This window comes from Salvia splendens, chromosome 5, assembly GCF_004379255.2.
Source record: "Salvia splendens isolate huo1 chromosome 5, SspV2, whole genome shotgun sequence".
Taxonomy (NCBI): Eukaryota; Viridiplantae; Streptophyta; class Magnoliopsida; order Lamiales; family Lamiaceae; genus Salvia; species Salvia splendens.
Genome location: NC_056036.1, coordinates 5,574,135 through 5,592,868, shown reverse-complemented (window position 1 = coordinate 5,592,868; position 18,734 = coordinate 5,574,135). Strand labels below are relative to the sequence as shown.

At 35.5% G+C, this 18,734-nt stretch overlaps 5 protein-coding genes and 1 long non-coding RNA gene across 8 annotated transcripts; 2 read left to right on the top strand and 4 right to left on the bottom strand.

Annotated features, from left to right (window-relative positions):
- Positions 1 to 354: 354 nt before the first annotated feature.
- On the bottom strand, positions 355 to 4,211 carry LOC121804394 (probable replication factor C subunit 3). Of its 3 annotated transcripts, XM_042203916.1 has the most exons (5): positions 2,669 to 2,681; positions 1,808 to 2,605; positions 1,674 to 1,743; positions 1,520 to 1,603; positions 355 to 1,440 (listed from the first exon to the last, which is right to left on the bottom strand). In XM_042203916.1, the coding sequence occupies exons 2-5, from the start codon at positions 1,909 to 1,911 to the stop codon at positions 1,228 to 1,230; spliced, it is 471 nt and encodes a 156-aa protein (XP_042059850.1). In that variant the 5' UTR covers positions 1,912 to 2,605; positions 2,669 to 2,681; the 3' UTR covers positions 355 to 1,227. The 3 variants fall into 3 exon arrangements, with proteins under 3 accessions (XP_042059850.1, XP_042059849.1, XP_042059848.1); XM_042203915.1 differs by having other exon boundaries at positions 355 to 1,603; positions 1,808 to 4,211; XM_042203914.1 differs by having other exon boundaries at positions 1,520 to 4,211.
- On the bottom strand, positions 1,943 to 2,572 carry LOC121803689 (replication factor C subunit 5-like). Its single transcript, XM_042203325.1, has 3 exons — positions 2,434 to 2,572; positions 2,186 to 2,364; positions 1,943 to 2,107 (listed from the first exon to the last, which is right to left on the bottom strand). Exons 1-3 carry the CDS (start codon positions 2,570 to 2,572, stop codon positions 1,943 to 1,945), a joined length of 483 nt encoding a protein of 160 aa, XP_042059259.1.
- Positions 4,212 to 5,485: 1,274 nt separating the features above from the next.
- LOC121804392 (BTB/POZ domain-containing protein At5g17580-like) lies at positions 5,486 to 7,581 on the top strand. Its single transcript, XM_042203913.1, has 4 exons — positions 5,486 to 5,523; positions 5,617 to 5,680; positions 5,742 to 5,802; positions 5,874 to 7,581. Exons 2-4 carry the CDS (start codon positions 5,640 to 5,642, stop codon positions 7,422 to 7,424), a joined length of 1,653 nt encoding a protein of 550 aa, XP_042059847.1. The 5' UTR covers positions 5,486 to 5,523; positions 5,617 to 5,639; the 3' UTR covers positions 7,425 to 7,581.
- Positions 7,582 to 8,726: 1,145 nt separating this feature from the next.
- LOC121803688 lies at positions 8,727 to 11,331 on the top strand. The gene is made up of 3 exons (XM_042203324.1): positions 8,727 to 8,968; positions 10,883 to 10,955; positions 11,068 to 11,331. The coding sequence occupies exons 1-3, from the start codon at positions 8,727 to 8,729 to the stop codon at positions 11,329 to 11,331; spliced, it is 579 nt and encodes a 192-aa protein (XP_042059258.1).
- A 387-nt stretch (positions 11,332 to 11,718) lies between these two features.
- LOC121804397 lies at positions 11,719 to 13,566 on the bottom strand. The gene is made up of 4 exons (XR_006051136.1): positions 13,397 to 13,566; positions 13,211 to 13,264; positions 12,196 to 12,265; positions 11,719 to 12,105 (listed from the first exon to the last, which is right to left on the bottom strand). It is a non-coding gene; the product is annotated as an uncharacterized LOC121804397 (long non-coding RNA).
- A 1,003-nt stretch (positions 13,567 to 14,569) lies between these two features.
- LOC121804396 lies at positions 14,570 to 16,693 on the bottom strand. Its single transcript, XM_042203918.1, has 5 exons — positions 16,406 to 16,693; positions 16,251 to 16,300; positions 15,966 to 16,071; positions 15,801 to 15,859; positions 14,570 to 14,908 (listed from the first exon to the last, which is right to left on the bottom strand). The coding sequence occupies exons 1-5, from the start codon at positions 16,511 to 16,513 to the stop codon at positions 14,857 to 14,859; spliced, it is 375 nt and encodes a 124-aa protein (XP_042059852.1). The 5' UTR covers positions 16,514 to 16,693; the 3' UTR covers positions 14,570 to 14,856.
- Between the last annotated feature and the right edge of the window lie 2,041 nt (positions 16,694 to 18,734).

The following is an 18,734-nucleotide window of genomic DNA, read 5'->3' as shown; positions in this document are numbered from 1 at the left end:
AAAGTTATATACGTTTTAAAGTTATGGGATATTTTTCAGAAGTTAGTTACAACTCATTTGTTATATTGACGTTTTTTGTTGATCGTATTGGCATTCTGGGGCTGATGATCTAGGCCTTGATTTGAATATCTAATGACTATTATTTAATTATAGTTAACAATTAAGTATTGAGTGAATAATATAACACTCCCCTAAACTATGCTATTATTATTGTGCATTTGTGCACGACTACTATCAAAATTGATTAACCTAAAAAATTTTCATTCAACGATCGTTTTATTAAAATTGAATTAACCCAAGATTTTAAACCAGCCTAATAAAGATACAATACATAGAATGAAAATGGGTTAGTGTACGGAGCAGCCACGCTCTTAACAAATCGATCTGATCATCGGCAACTATGATGCGATCTCCAAGTGGAAGGACAAGGAGATGTGACTAAAATGAAGAGTGAGTGAAGATGTTGAGATCCACAGCAAGCTGAAAAAACTACTCCAACTGCTAGCCAGGAGTCTTCTTTCGTAAACAAGTACGATTCACGGTTATCATTTTATTGTATTTATAAAAATGAGAAACCTTTACTTATAATTCAGTAATTATTAAGTAAAATCACCATTCATTTAATTGGCAGTCTATAGTTTAATCTTCATTCAATACTATTCCGGCGTAATGTGGTTATGATATGATTACTGAAGCTAGTTTTTCTGATTACTAAAGCTAGGTTTGACTAAATGTTGGAGACATTAACTCCTTTAGCTCCTAAGTCAAAATGTAGTGCTAAATTGTGTTCCATAATGATATATATCAAACACAACTGAAGATAGATAGAACATTGAGTTTCACAGAGCATATAATCATACAGAACTTTTTGTTACTCGAAGTTGGTGTACAAATATTTTGGTATATGAGAGGGGAGATAATCTTGATTTCTTATTCAAGTTCAACACAATATGCAATTATGCATACTTGTATTTATTTTGTAAATTTGTGAAGTTGAAGATTCAAAGTGCTCTGGAGATGACAATATTCAACCCTAGCCTCCCTGGACTTGTTGATCGGCACAATCCTTCACAACGAAGCCCTTGTACCAACTCATGAATCTTGCTATGAATTCTGTAGGGGAACAAGGAGAGTTGATATGAGAAGACGGAAAAAGGATATACTTGAAACAATAAGGCTTGTTACTGACCAATGTAGATGCAAAGTAGAAATCATAAGGAGTAATAATTATTGCAAATTAATCAATATGGAGTACATCTTTGTTATGGCTTTGCCAAAGTATCTTCTTCTTTTCCATGTCATGTCACTTATATAATGGATGCTTGCCTTACCTTCAATTCTGAGGAACTTTCGGACATTCTTTCTTTGATCATTTTGTGTTTCACCAAGCTCATCTTCTTGATGGGCAAGGGGAAAAAACTTCTTCCCAGCATGAATTTTCTGTGATAAAAAAAAAGGAGTTGGCCATTATTGACAGTGAGGCAAAAGAGGGAATAGGTTGATCTACCAAGGTATATACTTGGTATTGATATTCATCATATAGGTGGTGAAATGGTGGTTGTAACTGCTCGGGCAGAATCTTCATCAGTTCTTCCTTCAGAGTCTGCATAGGAACATAATTAGTTAATGGATGATGATATTTGATGATCATCACAAAATCAGAGTGTCCTTACTTGGAAAATGAACTCTGGAGCCACATTATGCTCTATAAGATTTTGAAGCTCTCCCCTTATAGTATAAAGCCTATGATGAATCAGATAAATTATACTCCGTATTGTTCATTGTTAGACTGAATCATGCTACTTACTGTTTTGGGCTCTGCTCTTCTACAACTTTTTTAGCAATATTGGCTATTTTATCTTCCCACCCAGTTTTGATATCTTGGTCTTCCGTCAAAGAAGCACTGCACATGCAACATTAGATATGGATACAGTTGTTGTGTTCACATTGACAAACATACATACTTGGAGTTGGTGTGCCAAGTAGCTTCAAATGAACGTATGGCTTGTCTTAAGTTATTCTGCGAGTTGCTTGCAATTTTATACGCCAACTGATGATGCAACTGTATTCCTTCATTTTCTGCTATGAAATTCAAGACTCCAGCAATCTGTGGAATCAGTGGAGGATTAAAGAGAAATTGAGATTCCACATGAGTTTTCTGAATTTAGTGGCATTCAGCTGCTACCTCTTGTGTAGAAGGTTTATTGAGTTGCACAAGTCTGCAAAGTGGCATTATACTGTGGAGCTCTTTTGCATCTTTGCAGCAGAAGAATACCTTGTTACACCCTTTGAACTTCTCTAGCATCCACTTGATATATGATAGGGCATCACCAGATAGCTTGTCCGCCTCATATAAAATAATAGCTGCATGGGTTTCAGTATCACATCATATGTCTATGTCTATTATCTCCTCAAAGTATATATATAATATACCTTTACAATTTTCATGATTGCAGTTCAATTTTGTATTCAGCAACATCTGACTGTTCTCCTTGATGAGTTCAACAATGACATGCTTCTCATAACCTTTGAGATCAGAAAGGTTGACTTCGACATGCTGTGGTGATACCATTAGATTTACAGTTATACTGCTCACCGCTTCTCCCTGTGGTAAATAATGTGATGTTAGTCATTGTACTAATAATTTGAACATAGAATGTGAATTTACCTTCAAGTAAAATTTCTTGGTTTCTTTTTTCGCCTGTGGATGAGAAAACAGGAGATCAGAAACAGCAATATGTATTGGACTTAAAACATTAACATGAGTTTTGAGGCCTAGTTAAATTATCCATTGTGATAACCTTCTTTCATTGGTTATCTCAGTAATAGAGTCGTAAACTGGCATGTAAGATTATGATTTCTTTATGAAAACTATATGTATTTGTGTCTAGTAATTTCTCTGTTTCTGATAGATGTGTACCTGCACTTTGTCTGGTCCAAATGCTTCCCTAAGCAGAGCACAAATCATGGTTCTCTTTCCCACACCCGGGTTTCCTTCGAATATGAACTGACCACATTCTTCCTCCGTAACTTTCCAACTCTGCACAATCGTTTTTAGCCAAAGCGCCTTTTCCCTATTGCAAAGAAAATCTTGCAACCAGAAAGGTCTATATTTGTCCGACCAGGTATACTTTCTTTCATTTTCTGCTTCAAGGCCCTCCTTGCTACAAGAGGGATGTGATATTGCTTGTGGAGGTGGTGTGGGCGGTGGCGACAACCATGGTTTTATGGTTGGTGGGGTTATCTCCGGCAGTGGGTATGGCAATGATGCTGGTGGTGATGCTATTGGTGGCGATAATGGCAGCATCGGTGGCGGACCAGAATCTCTCTCCCTCAATGGCTTCTTGGCACTTGGTGAAATGATGGTATCCTCTAACTTTGTGGCTTGAATAGTCACTCTTTTCTTCACAGAGACTGGCTCATTCTCTGTTGTCTTGGTCCTGATTTTTGTCAAGACTACAGTTTCCGTGACCCTCGATGAAGACGACGACGATGAAGTTGTTAACCGGTTGTCATGGGAGCTTTTCGTCCACGAAGAAAACGAGGATAAAGAGCTCTTGCCATCTTTTTTGGGGGTGAAGCAAGCCCCTCCCCATTCCTGCACCTTTACAGCGAGGCTGGACTTGGAACCGGCTGTGACATAGCTCGTGGCACGACTCTCTCGTCCGGGGCTCAAACCCGATTGCTTCTCTCTGTTGATGTCAAGAGAGAAGTCTGTTAATCCCTTGTAGTAAGGGCTGCTGCTGCGGTACCTTGCTTCTATAAGTGCATTTCTTCTATTGAACTCGACTAGTCTCTCTTCCGTGAGGTCCGAGTTCTTGGCCTTGCCTTTGATGAGACCGCCGAGTTTCTTCGGCCACGAGGTTAAGGGCGAGCCGGCCGAGCGAGACGTCACCATGGACTTGCTCGAAGGCAGCCCGCTGATGTCGGGGGCTGATTTTGGGTGCGGAATCACGGGACTCGGCATCGAAGGGGTGATGAGACTGGAGAGATTTGTGATCTTGTATGCTGTATCATGTTTTGCTATGCCATGTTCGGACAATGTTGCTGCTCATTAAAATATTTTGGGCGTGACATCTGAGGTTTTTTTGTTCGAATGTATTCGATGCATTCAATGTGGTTTGAGTCTTACAAAAAAAAAGTGGTTTGAGTCTAATCTTTGACTCAAACAATGTGCAATATTGTAGCTGTGTTGAGAACTTATTCATATGTTGTTAGTTTAGGAGTCTAATTAAAAGATTGGGGTGAAAATGAAATGGTAGATGGAATAGTGATTCTTTCAACTTATGTACTCAATTTGGCAAACTTGTATGCCGACTATAGTCTTTGTGAGAAATATTGGGTGGTGGGTATAATAAGAAATATTTTATTATGGATCATTTATTGAAAAAAAATCGATTAGATAGTTTAGCAAACAATCAAATATAGAGCACTAAACATCAAATTTGTTCCTATAATAAACGCCACAATGATAAATGTGATTTTTCTAAATAGGAAATGCAATTTTATTAATATAAACGTCTGTTAATTACTTAATTACCTGTTGGGATCAAGGAAACAAAACAGAGAGTTATAAAGGATAACTAGTCATGTCGAGAAAAGCAAATGAAAATTTGTGTATATTCATTGAAATGTACAATTCCCTTTATTTTTCTTTCCCCGCATCGCACTAATTGCATGTATATACAAAAAATAAGATTAAAATGAGACCATTCGGATACATTTTTTTCAAATGAGTTAGAACATGATTTTGTGTTTGATAGTAATTTATAAAGCTTGCCTTGAGTTTGAATTAGCTTGATACAGTAAATTAGTATAACAGATAAAAAAAATCAAGTAAAATTGGAAATGTGGCGAGCTACATGAATTTGGTTAGATGAAAACGCAATCATGCTCGAATAACTCAGAATCAATTTGTAAATTTCGATATTATTTAGGGTGCTGTGTGGTGGAACAAATAAAAATTGGGCCCTGTGTGTGTAATCCTCGAGCATTATCAAATAAAAAGATCAGCAGATTTTGTCCGTTTTTAAATGCAAATACATTAACAAGGTACGCAGCATTACAATTTATTCAATAAACCAGTACAGTATCTATAAGTAAATTGGAAGAGTTAAATGAACAAATCTACCTGACAAACTAAAGAAAATTAGAATATTAAAAATAAAATCATATTTACCCTTAAATGAAAATTATAAATTTAAAACTAATTAAATTTGTAAAGAGAAATAAAGAAAAAATTTAAATGGAAAGAACTTTCAAAATCAGAAGAAACAATTATAGTTTTTGATAAATTTACTACTAGAATCTACTTTTTTCCACCCAAATAAAAATAGAAAAAAACCCTAAGTTGTATAGCTAAAATATTAAACAGAAAACCCGGAAGAATCCCATTTGAACCCCTACATATCTTAACAAACTCTACCGTTTTAACACATACATAATTCATTATTAACAGCACTTCACAAAAATCCAAGAAAGAGGAAGCAGTTTTACCTTATTTATCTCTTCCACAACAAGAAGGTAACTTTTTCTCTAACCATTTGTTTCTTCATTAGGCAAATTCTATCTATGTTTTGGTGATTTAATTGTTTATCTAATATAAGACTGATCCAGATTAGAGGTGTAGAACATATGAAATGGCTGCAGCTAGAAAAGGATCAATAGATTTATCAACCAGGTAAAATTACGCAAACTCTTGTTTTTCTTATATTGCTTGTTCAAATTTGGTGTTTTTGTAGGAGACATCGTCCCCTAATAAATTATGAACACCATTCTGGACATATATTGATGCTCGATAAGGTAATTTAGATCCTACTATATTCGAAATTGGCGAATAAATGTCCCATATTTGATCCGCTCGGATTTCTCAGGAACGTTTAGCCCAAAAATCGGCAAAGATAGCAAGACAAGTGAAGAGCAACCCACACGACGAGCTCCCGCGGCTGCTGAGCGACATCAACCTCGATCAGGAATTAATGGAGCTGCTGGCGAGATTCTGCCATGGCTACGACATCAGTCTCTCGTTGGAAAACGTGGTTCGGGTAGCCTGCCTTGCCAATTTCCTCGAGATGACGGAAAGCCATTGCCCCAACAATCTTCTTAACAAGGCGCTGTGGTTCTTCAAGGAGAACATCGTCCATAGCTGGAACAACTCCATCAAAGCCATCAAGAGCGCCGAGAGCGTGCTGAGGCAGGCGGAGAAGCTCGGTTTGATGGAGTTCTGCGTCGAGACGCTCATATTGGAGGCGATTGAGAATCCGCGTCTGTTGGGGGAGCCTTTGATGACGAATGAAGAGGATGAGGAGAGTGAGTGTGAAAATCGTGAGAAGGAAACTCTGGTTAGGCCTTGCATAAGGAGGAAGCTCTTCGACATGGATTGGAAGAAATCCGAAGATCTCGCTTCTCTACCTTTTAAGTTCTACGCGCCGATCATCGATAGAATGAGCCAGCGCCAAGTGCCGCCGCGGTATGTGGCGGCGAATCTGTGGCAATACGCGAAGAATTGGATATTTTCCGACGACGAGGTGCAATTGGATAAGATCGACGGTCAGAGAGAGACGATTGAGGATTTGGTGAGGCTGATTCCGAATCAGACGGGGCTGATTCCGTGTGCGTGTCTGTGTGAAATGCTTCGTTTCGCGATTGGTGTGGAAGCTGATGAGGAGTGCAGAAACGCGTTGGAGTTTAGGATCGGGATGCAGTTAGATCAGGCGGAGACGAAGGATCTTCTGATGCCTTGCAATGGATATACAAACCAGGAAAAATACGATGCGAAGTGTTTGAGAAGGATATTGAGCCATTTCTACAGCAATTACAACCGTGACAACTTCGGATCGCTGAGATCGGTGGCAGCTCTGGTCGACGAATTCCTGGCGGAGATCGCGGCGGATATAGATCTAAAAACGGCGACATTTGTGGAAGTTGCAGAGCTGGCGATTGCAGTGGCGGAGGAGGGTAATGAACAGAGGCGCGACGGGATCTACAGAGCGGTGGACGTGTTCCTGGAGAAGCACAAGCATTTGACGGAGTCGGAGAAGGAGGATCTGTGCGGGAAGGTGCTGGACTGCAGCAAGCTGTCGGGGGAGGCGCTGCAGCACGCGGCGTTGAACAGGAGGCTGCCGCTGCGCGTGGTGGTGAATGCACTGTTCGCGTCGCAGTTGAAGCTGAGGAATGTGATTCCGAAGGCAATGGGGGGAGAGGAGGGGGAGGGGGCGGAGATGGAGAAGATGGGGAGCAAGGTGACGAAGCTGGAGAGAGAGTGCTTGATGATGAAGAGAGAGATGGAGAGAGGTGGAGGAGGGAAGAGAGAGAAGAAGCCGAGTGTGTGGAGGGAGATGAAGAGGAAGTTCGGATGCATGTCGATGAGGCCTGATTCGGATTGCCATGTCAAGAAGAAGAAGAAGAAGGTGCATCCTAGATAGATAGAGACCATATCGTCGTCTTTTTTTTAATTGTTGGGTTGAATATTTATTCCGAGATGGAGTATGAGTTTCGAAATCATTCTTTTATAATTCAAAAGGAATTCATAGATAGTACCGGCCATTGCGAGGGAGGCGCCGCGCTGCACAGGGAGATCAAATTTGGGAAGAAGAGAATTTGGAGGGGGTAATTTTGAATTATAATTATTTTACTATTTAATAAAAATTGAAATTTTCAAGGTTTGGAGTTGTGAATTAAAATTTTTAGGAGTTATAAGAACTGTATGTTTATGAATACAAATCTAATGAATTTGTAAGATTTGTGTGTTTGTGAATTTTGATTAGTTCAAAAGCCAGGTGAATAAGCATAATTTAATTACATCTCTCCACAGCAAATTAACATGTTTTTTTTTCATTTTGGACTATTTACAAAATATTAAACATCTTTGGTAGTTTTGTATTTCTATTTTTCATTCTTCAATAATACTATAATATTTTAATTATTTTTTAAAATTTGTCTCTTTTACCACTTTTTATTTAGTATATTTTCTAGTCTATTAAAATTTGTGACACCAAAGGCATGTATAGCGATGGGATTAGGGAGTAGTATAAAAGAAATGGAGTATACTCTCTCCGTCCCATGTTACTTGCACTATTATATTTTCGGCTCGTCTCAAACTACTTACATTATTTATAATTTAAGTTAAAATTAATGTATTTCACTAATATGTTAGATTAAGTTAAGAGTCCCTTTATTAAGTTATGTCTCTATTACACTTAAAATTCTAGTTTAATTATACTAAAAAATCAATCTCAAATTTACGGCCTAAAATGAAAAGTGCGAAGACGGAGGGAGTACTACTTACTAGTAGTAATTTTGTTCTTTGACATATGTCAAGCATATAAACTCAAATACTTATATTATTATTATTATACATTGATTCTCAACCAATAGTAATAATAATGTATTTGTCAAATAATATGGAGTAAAATTGTATACTAGTAATACGGATTGTATTGAATGTCGAACTAATTTTAAAGATCGAACCAGAGACCAAATCTTGTCCACCCATTTTGATAATCTTGTGGTCATAATTAATTCAACCAAATAATATCAAATAAACCTAAATCTATTAAAATATTTTGAAAATAGTGGCTTGAGGATGGTTTTGTAATTTTATAATGCAGCGTTATTAAGTTTTCCATGATTCAAGCCACGTAAATATAGCAAAGATTTATTTTCGATCAAGATCAAAATGCAATCTCTGTAATCTCTATTTCTCAATTAAATCTCCAAGACGTTCAATGGAAGATTCAAGCAGCCCTACGCCTAGAACAGATTTTACTGGTATGTCAATGGACGCCTCGAGCAATCATTCTCCCAAAACTGATTTTACACATGAATCAGTGAACCTACGTGGAACTGCTTCTATCGAAATTAATCAAGAAAATCAGGGTACAACTTTTGATGAGTTACAATCTCTAGTTGGCGGCTTGATTTTTAATTCTGAATCAGCCAATTCAGGTCAATTATATCCAATTTTATGGTTTATGTTATGCTATCCGATACCGTTATATCGAATTTAGATTCATTTTTATTATCTACTTACTTTGATGAATAATCTATTCGATAAATCCAATGGTTTTGTTTGTGTTATGAATGTCAAATAATAATAGCACTATGCTTTTAGGATGTTGCTTTGAATATCGAATGATAACAGTATTATGTGCTTTGTTTCTGTAATGAACTGATTTTTAGTTGCGGTGAATGAACTGTTGTATTGTTATTTTTTTAAAAGAATTTTTAAGTATCGGGTTTAGTGCAACGAATCTATTTTGTGAATAATGTTATTATTCTTTTTTATGTTTTAATCTATTGACGTCAATGGAACACTTTTTTTAATGAATCTTTTAGTGTATGGTGTATTGATGTATTCTATCCTTTATCGAAGAAATTTAGAATGAACTTTTATATTGTTGTAATGATCTATTTTCAATTTCTAATTTTTATTCTTTTTAGTGATTAGTGTTATTATTCATTCTGCATTTAACTGTAGTGATGAACTGTTTTTCATTTTGAATGAACCATTTTCGGTTTTCTTATATCTAATGTTTTTATTTTCTTTTTATCTTAGTGTGATGCATCCTTGATCGTCTGTCCCAGATGAAGCCATATATAGGCCCGACATTTCGACCTTGATTCAGATTTAGAATCATCTCAAGAAGACGACATCCATCATTTTGTAGGTTAACAATTATATGTCGCGTGTAGTAATTTTCCTACGTAATGAACTGTTTTTTGTATAGGCTGAACTTTTCGTGGTTGCTTGTTCTAATATTACCTCTTTTTATATCAATGAAACAAACCAAATTATTGTCTAATTTCATGCTAAAATATCCATATTATGATTATGCAAAATCAGATCTTTAAGAAATTTGAAAAGATTTATTATTTCCTAATTTCATGCTAAAATATCTAGTATAATTATGGAAAATCAAATCCTCAAATTCTGTCTCATTGTACAATCTTCACATGGATAATCCAAAATCCATCAGATCTAAATTAAACATCCATAACTCGACGAACATCAATGAAAAATTTTGTTTATTCTTGGATAATACAAGTACATTTTTTCATTGAGCAGTTTATGAGCTAAATAATGAATTGAATGAATGTTAGTAATGAACCTATTATAAACTTTTAAGGTAAACAGTAATGATAACCACAAGGTTAACTATCGTTGTACTTATCATGAACTAAATAAACGTTAGAATGAACTATATTTAATAAATAATGAACCAAATATAGATATATATTAAAATACAATAGTAACAATATTTTCTAATATAATACAATATTGATCAACATATATCATTTTAATGAATCAAATACACATTTTCGACGAATCCCCCAAGTGGTTCGTTCAGTTTAAATGTTGAAAGCGCCGCAGTGGTTGATTCTATGCAAGTACCTCGTTAGTGGGAACTGATTTGTCTACATAAAAAATAGTTACGCCATTAGTAATGAACCAAATGTATGAAATATTACGCAATGTAAGACAGAGTACACCAAAATATTACAGCATAACAAATTACATCATCATATAACCATATTTCTTCATGGTATACTTTAATCCCTTCATCATATAATCACATTTATGGTTAAAACACAATGTTCAATCACTACATACCAAATTACTTCTTTTAATAAATAATTTTGTTCATCTTATATTTTAATAAGTTCACCCCAATAAAAATGATTTTATGTTAACTGAATATAGTTTCAAAATTCCAAAACACATAACTTCATCCAACAATATAATTTATTCATTTTGTCAAGATATAATAGAGTTGAATGGGGTGATTTTTGTTTTACCCTAATTCATACTCCCTTGATCCATGCATTCCAAATCATTCTTTTTTTTGAGGTTCCTAAAAGATACATATTCTTTTCTTTCTAGTGATATTAATAAGCGTTTACCTGGTCCTCACTTTGATCCCCCAACAAAGGACCAAGTTCGCAAACTGATGGAGGTATGAGATACACACTTTCAAGTCATGTACCTAAGAGGATAATCCATATATTTTGCAGAAAAGCATATCCATACATATTTTTATCTTGTGTAATGCAACTGTTGCACATGAGTGTGATATGAACCTCGATGGTGCACTGGATCGTGAAGAATTTGTCAAGTTTATCAGCCGTATGACAAAAGATACATTCATGACAGTGAGTCAGGGTTTGATCATTGCTCTGGCCGCTGCTCCAACCGTGGCACTTCTAACAAAAAGGTCAACTGAGAATGTTCCTGGTGTCGGGAAGGTGGTGGAGAAGATACCCAATTCAGTCTATGCGTCCCTTGTCACCCTCGTGGTCATTGCTTTGCAACAAGGTTCAGAGAAAGCATAAATGCTAAAATGCTTCAATTGCCTTGCACTGATTTGTGTAAAAAGATGGCTGCTTGCCATTCCATTGGTCTGTAGAAAGCTCTGCTACTTGATAAAACAGTTCAGTATCTCACTTGGGCAAATAAAGGATTTTTAGTTGGAAATGTGGTGCAGTAAATGTTGCATGTTAATATGGTGTTTGAAGGTTGTAATTTTACTTACTTCATCGGTTAGCTAAAGAGAACTTTTGTAAATATGTTATCACAGTTTGTGGTTCTATCTCCCTATACTATTTTAGGAGCATTTGCCCAGATTTTTCTGGTTTCTATCTGCACTTGCGTTTTATTGCTAAATCAATATCATGTCAACTGTGCTACATAACAATACGATCAACTAAACAAGACGGCCATGATTCACGAAACTGATGCATTAGAAAGTGAATTATTATTTGCAAACTTACAAACTACAAAGTAACCACACACTGATAATTGATTGAGACATATTCCCAGTGATCTGCAAAAGTGATCATCTTTCCTATTTTCTAACAACTGCTATTAGATTTAGATGTTTTACCCACTGATGATCGAATAAAGAAAATACGAAGTACTCCACCACACTGTAACCTACAACTCGGGTACTGAAATGTTATCAAGACTACATAGGGATGCATAGCATTAGTCCTGTCGGATTTCAGTTGTAAGTCGGCCTCTCTTAGTCTGAACGCTGCACCACAAAGTCAAGGCTGGATTTGATCAACTCAGCTTTTGGAGCCTAGCTTTTGCTGCATCCAATTGTTCTGCCCAATAACAACAATGGTGAAGTGTTAATAAAGAAGCCATATAATGATACAAGTAAAGAATAGTTGCACTTAAACTCAAAGGTATACTTTGTTCAAATGCAGTTGCTTTCTGAATGGTTGTTCGGAAAAATATGTTTCCATTTCTTTGATAGACAACCTACACAGAAAAATAATACCATGGCGTAAAATTACATGATATAGTCGTGTATTAGTAGGAGTACTGAAATCATTCAACAAGAGAAAGGAACAAAGTAGAGTTCTCGAGTCCCACACAAGAGTGATATCCCTCCAAACCATGGCACATCGACCTATTTAATATTATCCCTTGTGACTTTAGGACTTATTAACAAAAAGGCGCACAGACACACTCACACATAGACATGTATATGAAAAAGACTACACAGAGCCCCACATATACAGACAGACAGACAGACAAACTTCTTCTTGTGCGCTATTTACATATCACCTGATCTAAGCTTGAGGTGAAGATGTCACTTAAGCAATGTAATATGCACAGCCTAGACCACAAATTGCCACAACATATGATGCAGCTTTGATCTCATTACACCAGATTATAAACCTATAATAGTTCAATTTGCAAACGCTCAACAATCATTTAAATGAGACATTCGGAGAATATATCAAGGGTTGGTGGAGAAATGTAGACATAATAGCAGCCAGGGCGGATTGGTGAAATGTTGAAGCAAAATTTGAATATAGTGACAATGTGACATGCAAATAGGAAAAGGTAAACAGAACTGAAAGTTTTCAGATACAGACCAGGATGATCATGAATGAAGTTATTCAGCATATAAACTGAATTTAGAACACCATAATTGACACAGCCTGGAATGGTAGGAGCTCTTAGCTCTTAGCTCATAGCTCAGTAGCTACATAGAAAGTCGACCCTTATTCCATTCATTCCTCATGGTTGGGATATGAGACACCAAATGCCATGAACTGATTACTTATAAAAAAACCATTCCTCATGAACAGAAACAAACTTGATAGCTCCATCAACCATATAAGCGTGTTCACATTTTACATCAAGAAAGAGTAGCGGCAGAAGGAAATTTTTGAAAAAAGAGGACAGCATATGCACCCGAGAGGAAGAAAGGCCATTGAGCTCCGCCACAGCAACCTCGTGACTTCTCACCTGTCAATTCCATCATCATCCACAAATAAATTTCGCATTAAATCAAAGCATAAAAAAAGAAAAAAAAACACACACACATTCAGGCAGGGATAGAGAGAGTAAGGTATTGAAAAAAATAAATAAGTAAAACACCTGCTTCTGAAGATAATCGGAGGATGATGAGTTCGAAGACATTGAACGCCTTTACAGGAGACCAAACAGTCCAACGGAAAGACAGGATTAGGGCTTTTAGAAATTTGGAAGGTAAAGTAAAACCAATAGTCAGTTCTGGACTTCTGGTAAACCGGCGCTTCCTTTTTTTTTCTCTTTAAACTATCTTCTTCATATATTAATGAATTAAAATGCTTTATTTGAGGATTTTGAGAAAAAATTTGTGAAAGAAATAAAATTTTAAAATATAGTAGTAATGTTTATGAATAGTATTTAATTAGACCCAATATTACATGTAATTCAAATTACAAATTACTTACAAATTTTCCAATTTGACCGTTGGCGATTCATCTTGAACACCTCGCTTAATGCTTTATATAATTATACCTGGGGTGTGTTATATTGCTAACTCACTCCTAGATTGGTAATTACGATTAAATGATAAGCATTTAATCATTAAATTAAGGCACCTCAATCACGAGTATCAATACATGATATAAAAAATGTCAATTAAGGATATTAATGTCATTTAGCATAAAAATTAGTTGTAACTAACTTTTAAAAAATACCCCAAAACTTTAAATAATTATAACTATCTCAATTTAGTTTTTTTTAACACAACTTATATCAAATTAAAGATAATTTAATAAGGATTCTAACGAGATCTCAATTGCATATGTTTCGATGTCAAAATTTGAAAAAAATCTTGAATTTTCATATTTTTCAAGAACAACCTAATGTCAATGTAGCTATCATAATATGTCAATATAATACATATATAATGTCAATGCTAAATTGTGTTGACATATTTAATGAATCGTATTGATAAGTTTAATACGTTATATTGACATTTTGATCTAAAACCTAATTTTTGTAGTTTCATTATCTTTTTAATTTTAAATAATAATAAAACGAAATTACACATGACAATTTATAGACCACTAGATCTCTACAAATCTTATGGTTTTAAATGTGTTGTAGTTAGCAATTAAAGGTTGAGTTAGCAATTGATCACTCCCCTTATACCTATAATATTTTACCTAGCTAGATGAACAATTATCACATTTAATATATTTCTGCTTATTTCTAAATAATATTGCTGCTCACTAAATAAAAAAAATGTCAAATTATACAAAAGAGGAGTGATGCGAACTCTTTGAAATAATGAATATAGATTCCTTATGAAAGATGAAGATCTATGTATCTACAAATCGAGCGAAATCAAGCTTGAAAATCATTCCTCATCAGTGATATACAATAAAGCCATCATAAAGAATCTCTAATTGGGAGAAGAAATAATAATGAACAGTTGTACAGAGTGCTAAATCTGCTCAAGAAAGAAATTACTACATGATAAAAGAAAATACAGAAGCCGACTAAGCAGCAGAGCTCATTGCTACGAAAACCATTTTGTTGCTACTGCCAGAGATGCATCAAACATTCTAATGGTCAAACGATCCTCTAATGCCATCTAAGCTTTCTCCGAGAGATGCCCTGCCATTGACCTCAAAGATTTACTGGTAAGTTAAACAAACACACTGGCCATAGAATAATAGCAGTGTTGTAAGAGTATGTGTATGGTAGTACCGGAACTTATTACTACACCCGGATGTGGTCATAACAGGAAAAGCAGCCAAGAAAGGAAATCCAATCAAAGACAGTAAGTAGATGAATCCTAAAACAATTGCATCTACGACTTTTCATGCCATCCACTTCAGATACAAGTAACAAACTGCATCACCCTAACAAATTACAGGTCCAATTTGCCGTGTGCCAAGCATGCCAAAACCAATGCCTCAATAGGACAACTAGCCTTAATTTGTACTACTACTATGCAGAGCATGATTATTTTTTTAGCAATGCACTTTTTAGAGTTCAGTTCATGTGGCAAAGCTCTTACCAGTTCTCATTCACCATGTCGAGCAACTCCGGTTATGACATCATACTGATTATTGTATTTCACAAATCAAAATCATGCCTATGAACACTCTCCCAAGAAAAAGTTTAACTAGAAGAGACCATGATCATTAAAATTCTAAATGCATAACCTGGACTCACAGCTACTATTATTTACAATGACATGAAGAATGTAAGCTTAGCATTATCTCTAATCACTAACTTCTCATAACTTGATGATCGAATGTATGAGCTCCCGGAGTGCATTCAGTATTGGAGCTAGCTAGACACGACACAGTATTTCCATTCTATGATGAGACACTCATTCTTTACGTATTAGACAGAGAAAGGAACAAAGAAGCCAAGGAGCGAAACTCCAGAAACAACGACGTGTAAGACCAGTAACAAATTGAAATCAGAGAATTCTCAGTGTACTGCCGTGAGCATCATCTCATATCCAACAAAAATTTTCAAGCATCAGTTCCTTTACCTGTGCATGCAATATTTATACTCCGAACTCCTGGTGATGTCTTTCTCCCCTTCTTCCAACTGTAACATCGAAGCATTTGAAACAGATAAACTTCATCACCACAAATCCATGTAAATTTTTACACGAACTGTTCAAATTAAGTTGAAACTTAGTTAAAACCCTCACTGGATCACTCTCGTAGATGAGCTCATAACAAATCGGCGAAAGGCATTGTAAAACACAATTCTCCTTAGCTATAGTCGAAGACGTGCAGCGCTCACCCCACAATCCGCTGAAAATAAATAAATTATTGAATCAAGAATCAGATAGATGTGAAATTAGCATCTAAACAACAAAATTTCCTCAGCATTTCGTGTTGCATAAAAATACCGGCATACATTTTGGGCGAAAACTAAAATACAAGTAAATGGCAAACCAACGATAAACAAGTTAGGGATTTGAGATTAATACCTCTCAATGTCTGAATAGCATTCGTTTTTCTTCTGCCGAGTCTCCGCGTCCTGCGAAGGTGAAGAAGCAGATTGAAACGAGAGATTATCATATCAACTCTTCATGCGGAGAGAGATTACAAAATCGGGAAAAAGAAAGGGAAAATCACGACTTACAGAGATGGGGACTCGAGACTTGGCAAGAATAAGATCGGAACTTAGTAAAAACAACAGAGCCCAAACTGTAATCACAGAAAATTTCGTGCAATATTTGGAGGCAGCCATCTTAATATCTTCTTGAATCTGTTATCGATCTTTTCCGAGAGTGAAATTCCAATTCCAATTCCAATTCCAATTCCGATGACCAGATTCTAATTGAAAAAGCTCAGAATCTGCGTAGAATTTACTGAATTGCGGACCTTTTCCCAACTGAAAACGATTAACATTGTACTTACTACTAATAAATATGAACATAATAGTACTATTCGATGCTCATTGGTTTCCAAGATAAATAGTCATATTGGGGTTAATTATTACTAATTATCTCATGATTATGCATCTAGAATTGAGTTGTGGGGTTGAATTTCATGAACCAAACATACTATAAATTTAATCTCGGATACAATCTTGAAAACGAACACCCCGAATTATCAGAATAATTCTATACTTTAAGGTGGTGTTCTATTTGCAAGATAAAATAATACCAAGATACAATCTATGATTGAGTTGTGAGATTATTTTAGTTATAGGGGGTTAGCTATGACTAATTATCCCATGATTATACATCTAACATTGAATTGTGAGATTGAATCTCATGAACCAAACACACTACAAATTTAATCCTGGATACAATCTTGCAAACCGAACATCCCGCAATAGTAATATTATTAGAAGAATTTTGTATTTAAAAAAAATTGTTTAGGACATCTTCCGACTTTTAAGAGCTAATTATTAAGCCTTATATCAATTAATATTACTAGCATAGGGGAGTGATCAATTGCTAACTCACTCTCTAGTTGCTAACTACAACTAATTTAAGACCATAGGATTTTAGAATCTAGTGGTCTAAATTTTGCCACGTGTAATTTTTATTTTTATTAATTAAATTGAAAAAGTACCAAATTAGGGTTTTTGATGAAAATGTCAATATAATGTTTTGAAAATATCAACACAATGCTTTGAGAATGTTAACGCATTGCTTATGTCAACACATTGCTTTAAGAATGACATTCTACATGTATTATATTTACATATTTTATATATTATGTTGACATTTGTTGCTATACGAAAAAATTGAAATTTTTTGAATTTTTTCAAATTTTGACATCGGAACGTATGCAAGTGAGATCTCGTTAAAATCCTTATGAAATTATCTTTAATTTAATATATGTTGTGCGAAAAAATAATTTAAATCGAGAAAGTTATATGCGTTTTAAAGTTATGATATATTTTTCAAAAGTTAGTTACAACTAATTTGTTGTAAATTGACCTTAATACCCTTATTGAGGCTTTTTGTTGATCGTATTGACATTCCGGGGCTGATGATCTAGGCTTTGATTTGAATATCTAAGGGCTATTATTTAATTATAGTTAACAATTAAGTATTAAGTTAACAATATAACACTCCCCTACTAGCATAATGATACAATGTATATTCACTATTTTGCTAGCAGCAAGGAGCTTAGACATTATTGCATGTGGTGCCGAGTTCGAGCCCTCTTGACATCAGTTGCAATTTCCTCCTATCTATAATATATGAGTTTATTTGTAATTTCATCCCTTATATAGGAGTTATTTAAAAAAAAATTCACTATTTTGTTGTAAGGAAGACACGATAATTACGAAAATTATAAACTTCATAATTTATAATTTAATTTTAAAAAATGTAAAATATATCAGAATTTGAGCTCCTTTCATGATTTATATGATAATTATCCTAAATACTAAGAGCATCTGCAGCGCTGCTCATCCGGACGGACGACGTCCGTGCCGCTGGCGCGGCGGTGTGCTGCTCGCCGCTGTGCTCTTGCCGCTGGCACGGCGCTGCTCGATGCATCGAGCACATCCGTGCCGCTAAGCAGGCTGACGTGACGCGTTCTGATTGGCCAACGGCAAAGCCGTTGACATTTTCGATTTTTTTTTAAAAATCGAATTTAATTTAAAAAATCAATTTTAAATAAAAAATATATTTTCCTACTTCTCAATAAATTATATCCGTTTTCTCCCCACTTTTAATTTATTTTTCAATTTTTTTCCCCAAAATTCACATTTTCATCTATAAATACCATCACTTCCACACCAAAAATTTCACACCACACTACACAATTCTCAATCTAACAAAAAAAATGTCCGGCTCCGGCGATCACCCCTCCGACTCCTGCGGTTGGAACCAAGAATGGTTCGGCTCACAACCATTCCCTAGTCCGGAAACGCAATTTTCGGCCCCTCCTAGAACCCAAGGTTCTCAAGTTCCGAGTGGCTACCTGCCTTACCCGATGGACGACCA

Coding starts and splice junctions, on each gene's coding strand:
- LOC121803689 (XM_042203325.1), bottom strand. CDS start 2,572: ATGGTATCACCACAGCATGTCGAAGTCAACCTTTCTGATCTCAAAGGT. Junction 2,365..2,433: donor CAATCATGAAAATTGTAAAG/GTATATTATATA, acceptor AAACCCATGCAG/CTATTATTTTATATGAGGCG. Junction 2,108..2,185: donor ATAAACCTTCTACACAAGAG/GTAGCAGCTGAA, acceptor CTGATTCCACAG/ATTGCTGGAGTCTTGAATTT.
- LOC121804394 (XM_042203914.1), bottom strand. CDS start 3,967: ATGCCGAGTCCCGTGATTCCGCACCCAAAATCAGCCCCCGACATCAGC.
- LOC121804392 (XM_042203913.1), top strand. CDS start 5,640: ATGGCTGCAGCTAGAAAAGGATCAATAGATTTATCAACCAG. Junction 5,681..5,741: donor TCAATAGATTTATCAACCAG/GTAAAATTACGC, acceptor GTGTTTTTGTAG/GAGACATCGTCCCCTAATAA. Junction 5,803..5,873: donor ATATATTGATGCTCGATAAG/GTAATTTAGATC, acceptor CGGATTTCTCAG/GAACGTTTAGCCCAAAAATC.
- LOC121803688 (XM_042203324.1), top strand. CDS start 8,727: ATGGAAGATTCAAGCAGCCCTACGCCTAGAACAGATTTTACTGGTATG. Junction 8,969..10,882: donor CAATTATATCCAATTTTATG/GTTTATGTTATG, acceptor TTTTCTTTCTAG/TGATATTAATAAGCGTTTAC. Junction 10,956..11,067: donor AAGTTCGCAAACTGATGGAG/GTATGAGATACA, acceptor GTTGCACATGAG/TGTGATATGAACCTCGATGG.
- LOC121804396 (XM_042203918.1), bottom strand. CDS start 16,513: ATGGCTGCCTCCAAATATTGCACGAAATTTTCTGTGATTACAGTTTGG. Junction 16,301..16,405: donor AGTCTCGAGTCCCCATCTCT/GTAAGTCGTGAT, acceptor TCACCTTCGCAG/GACGCGGAGACTCGGCAGAA. Junction 16,072..16,250: donor TGCTATTCAGACATTGAGAG/GTATTAATCTCA, acceptor ATTTATTTTCAG/CGGATTGTGGGGTGAGCGCT.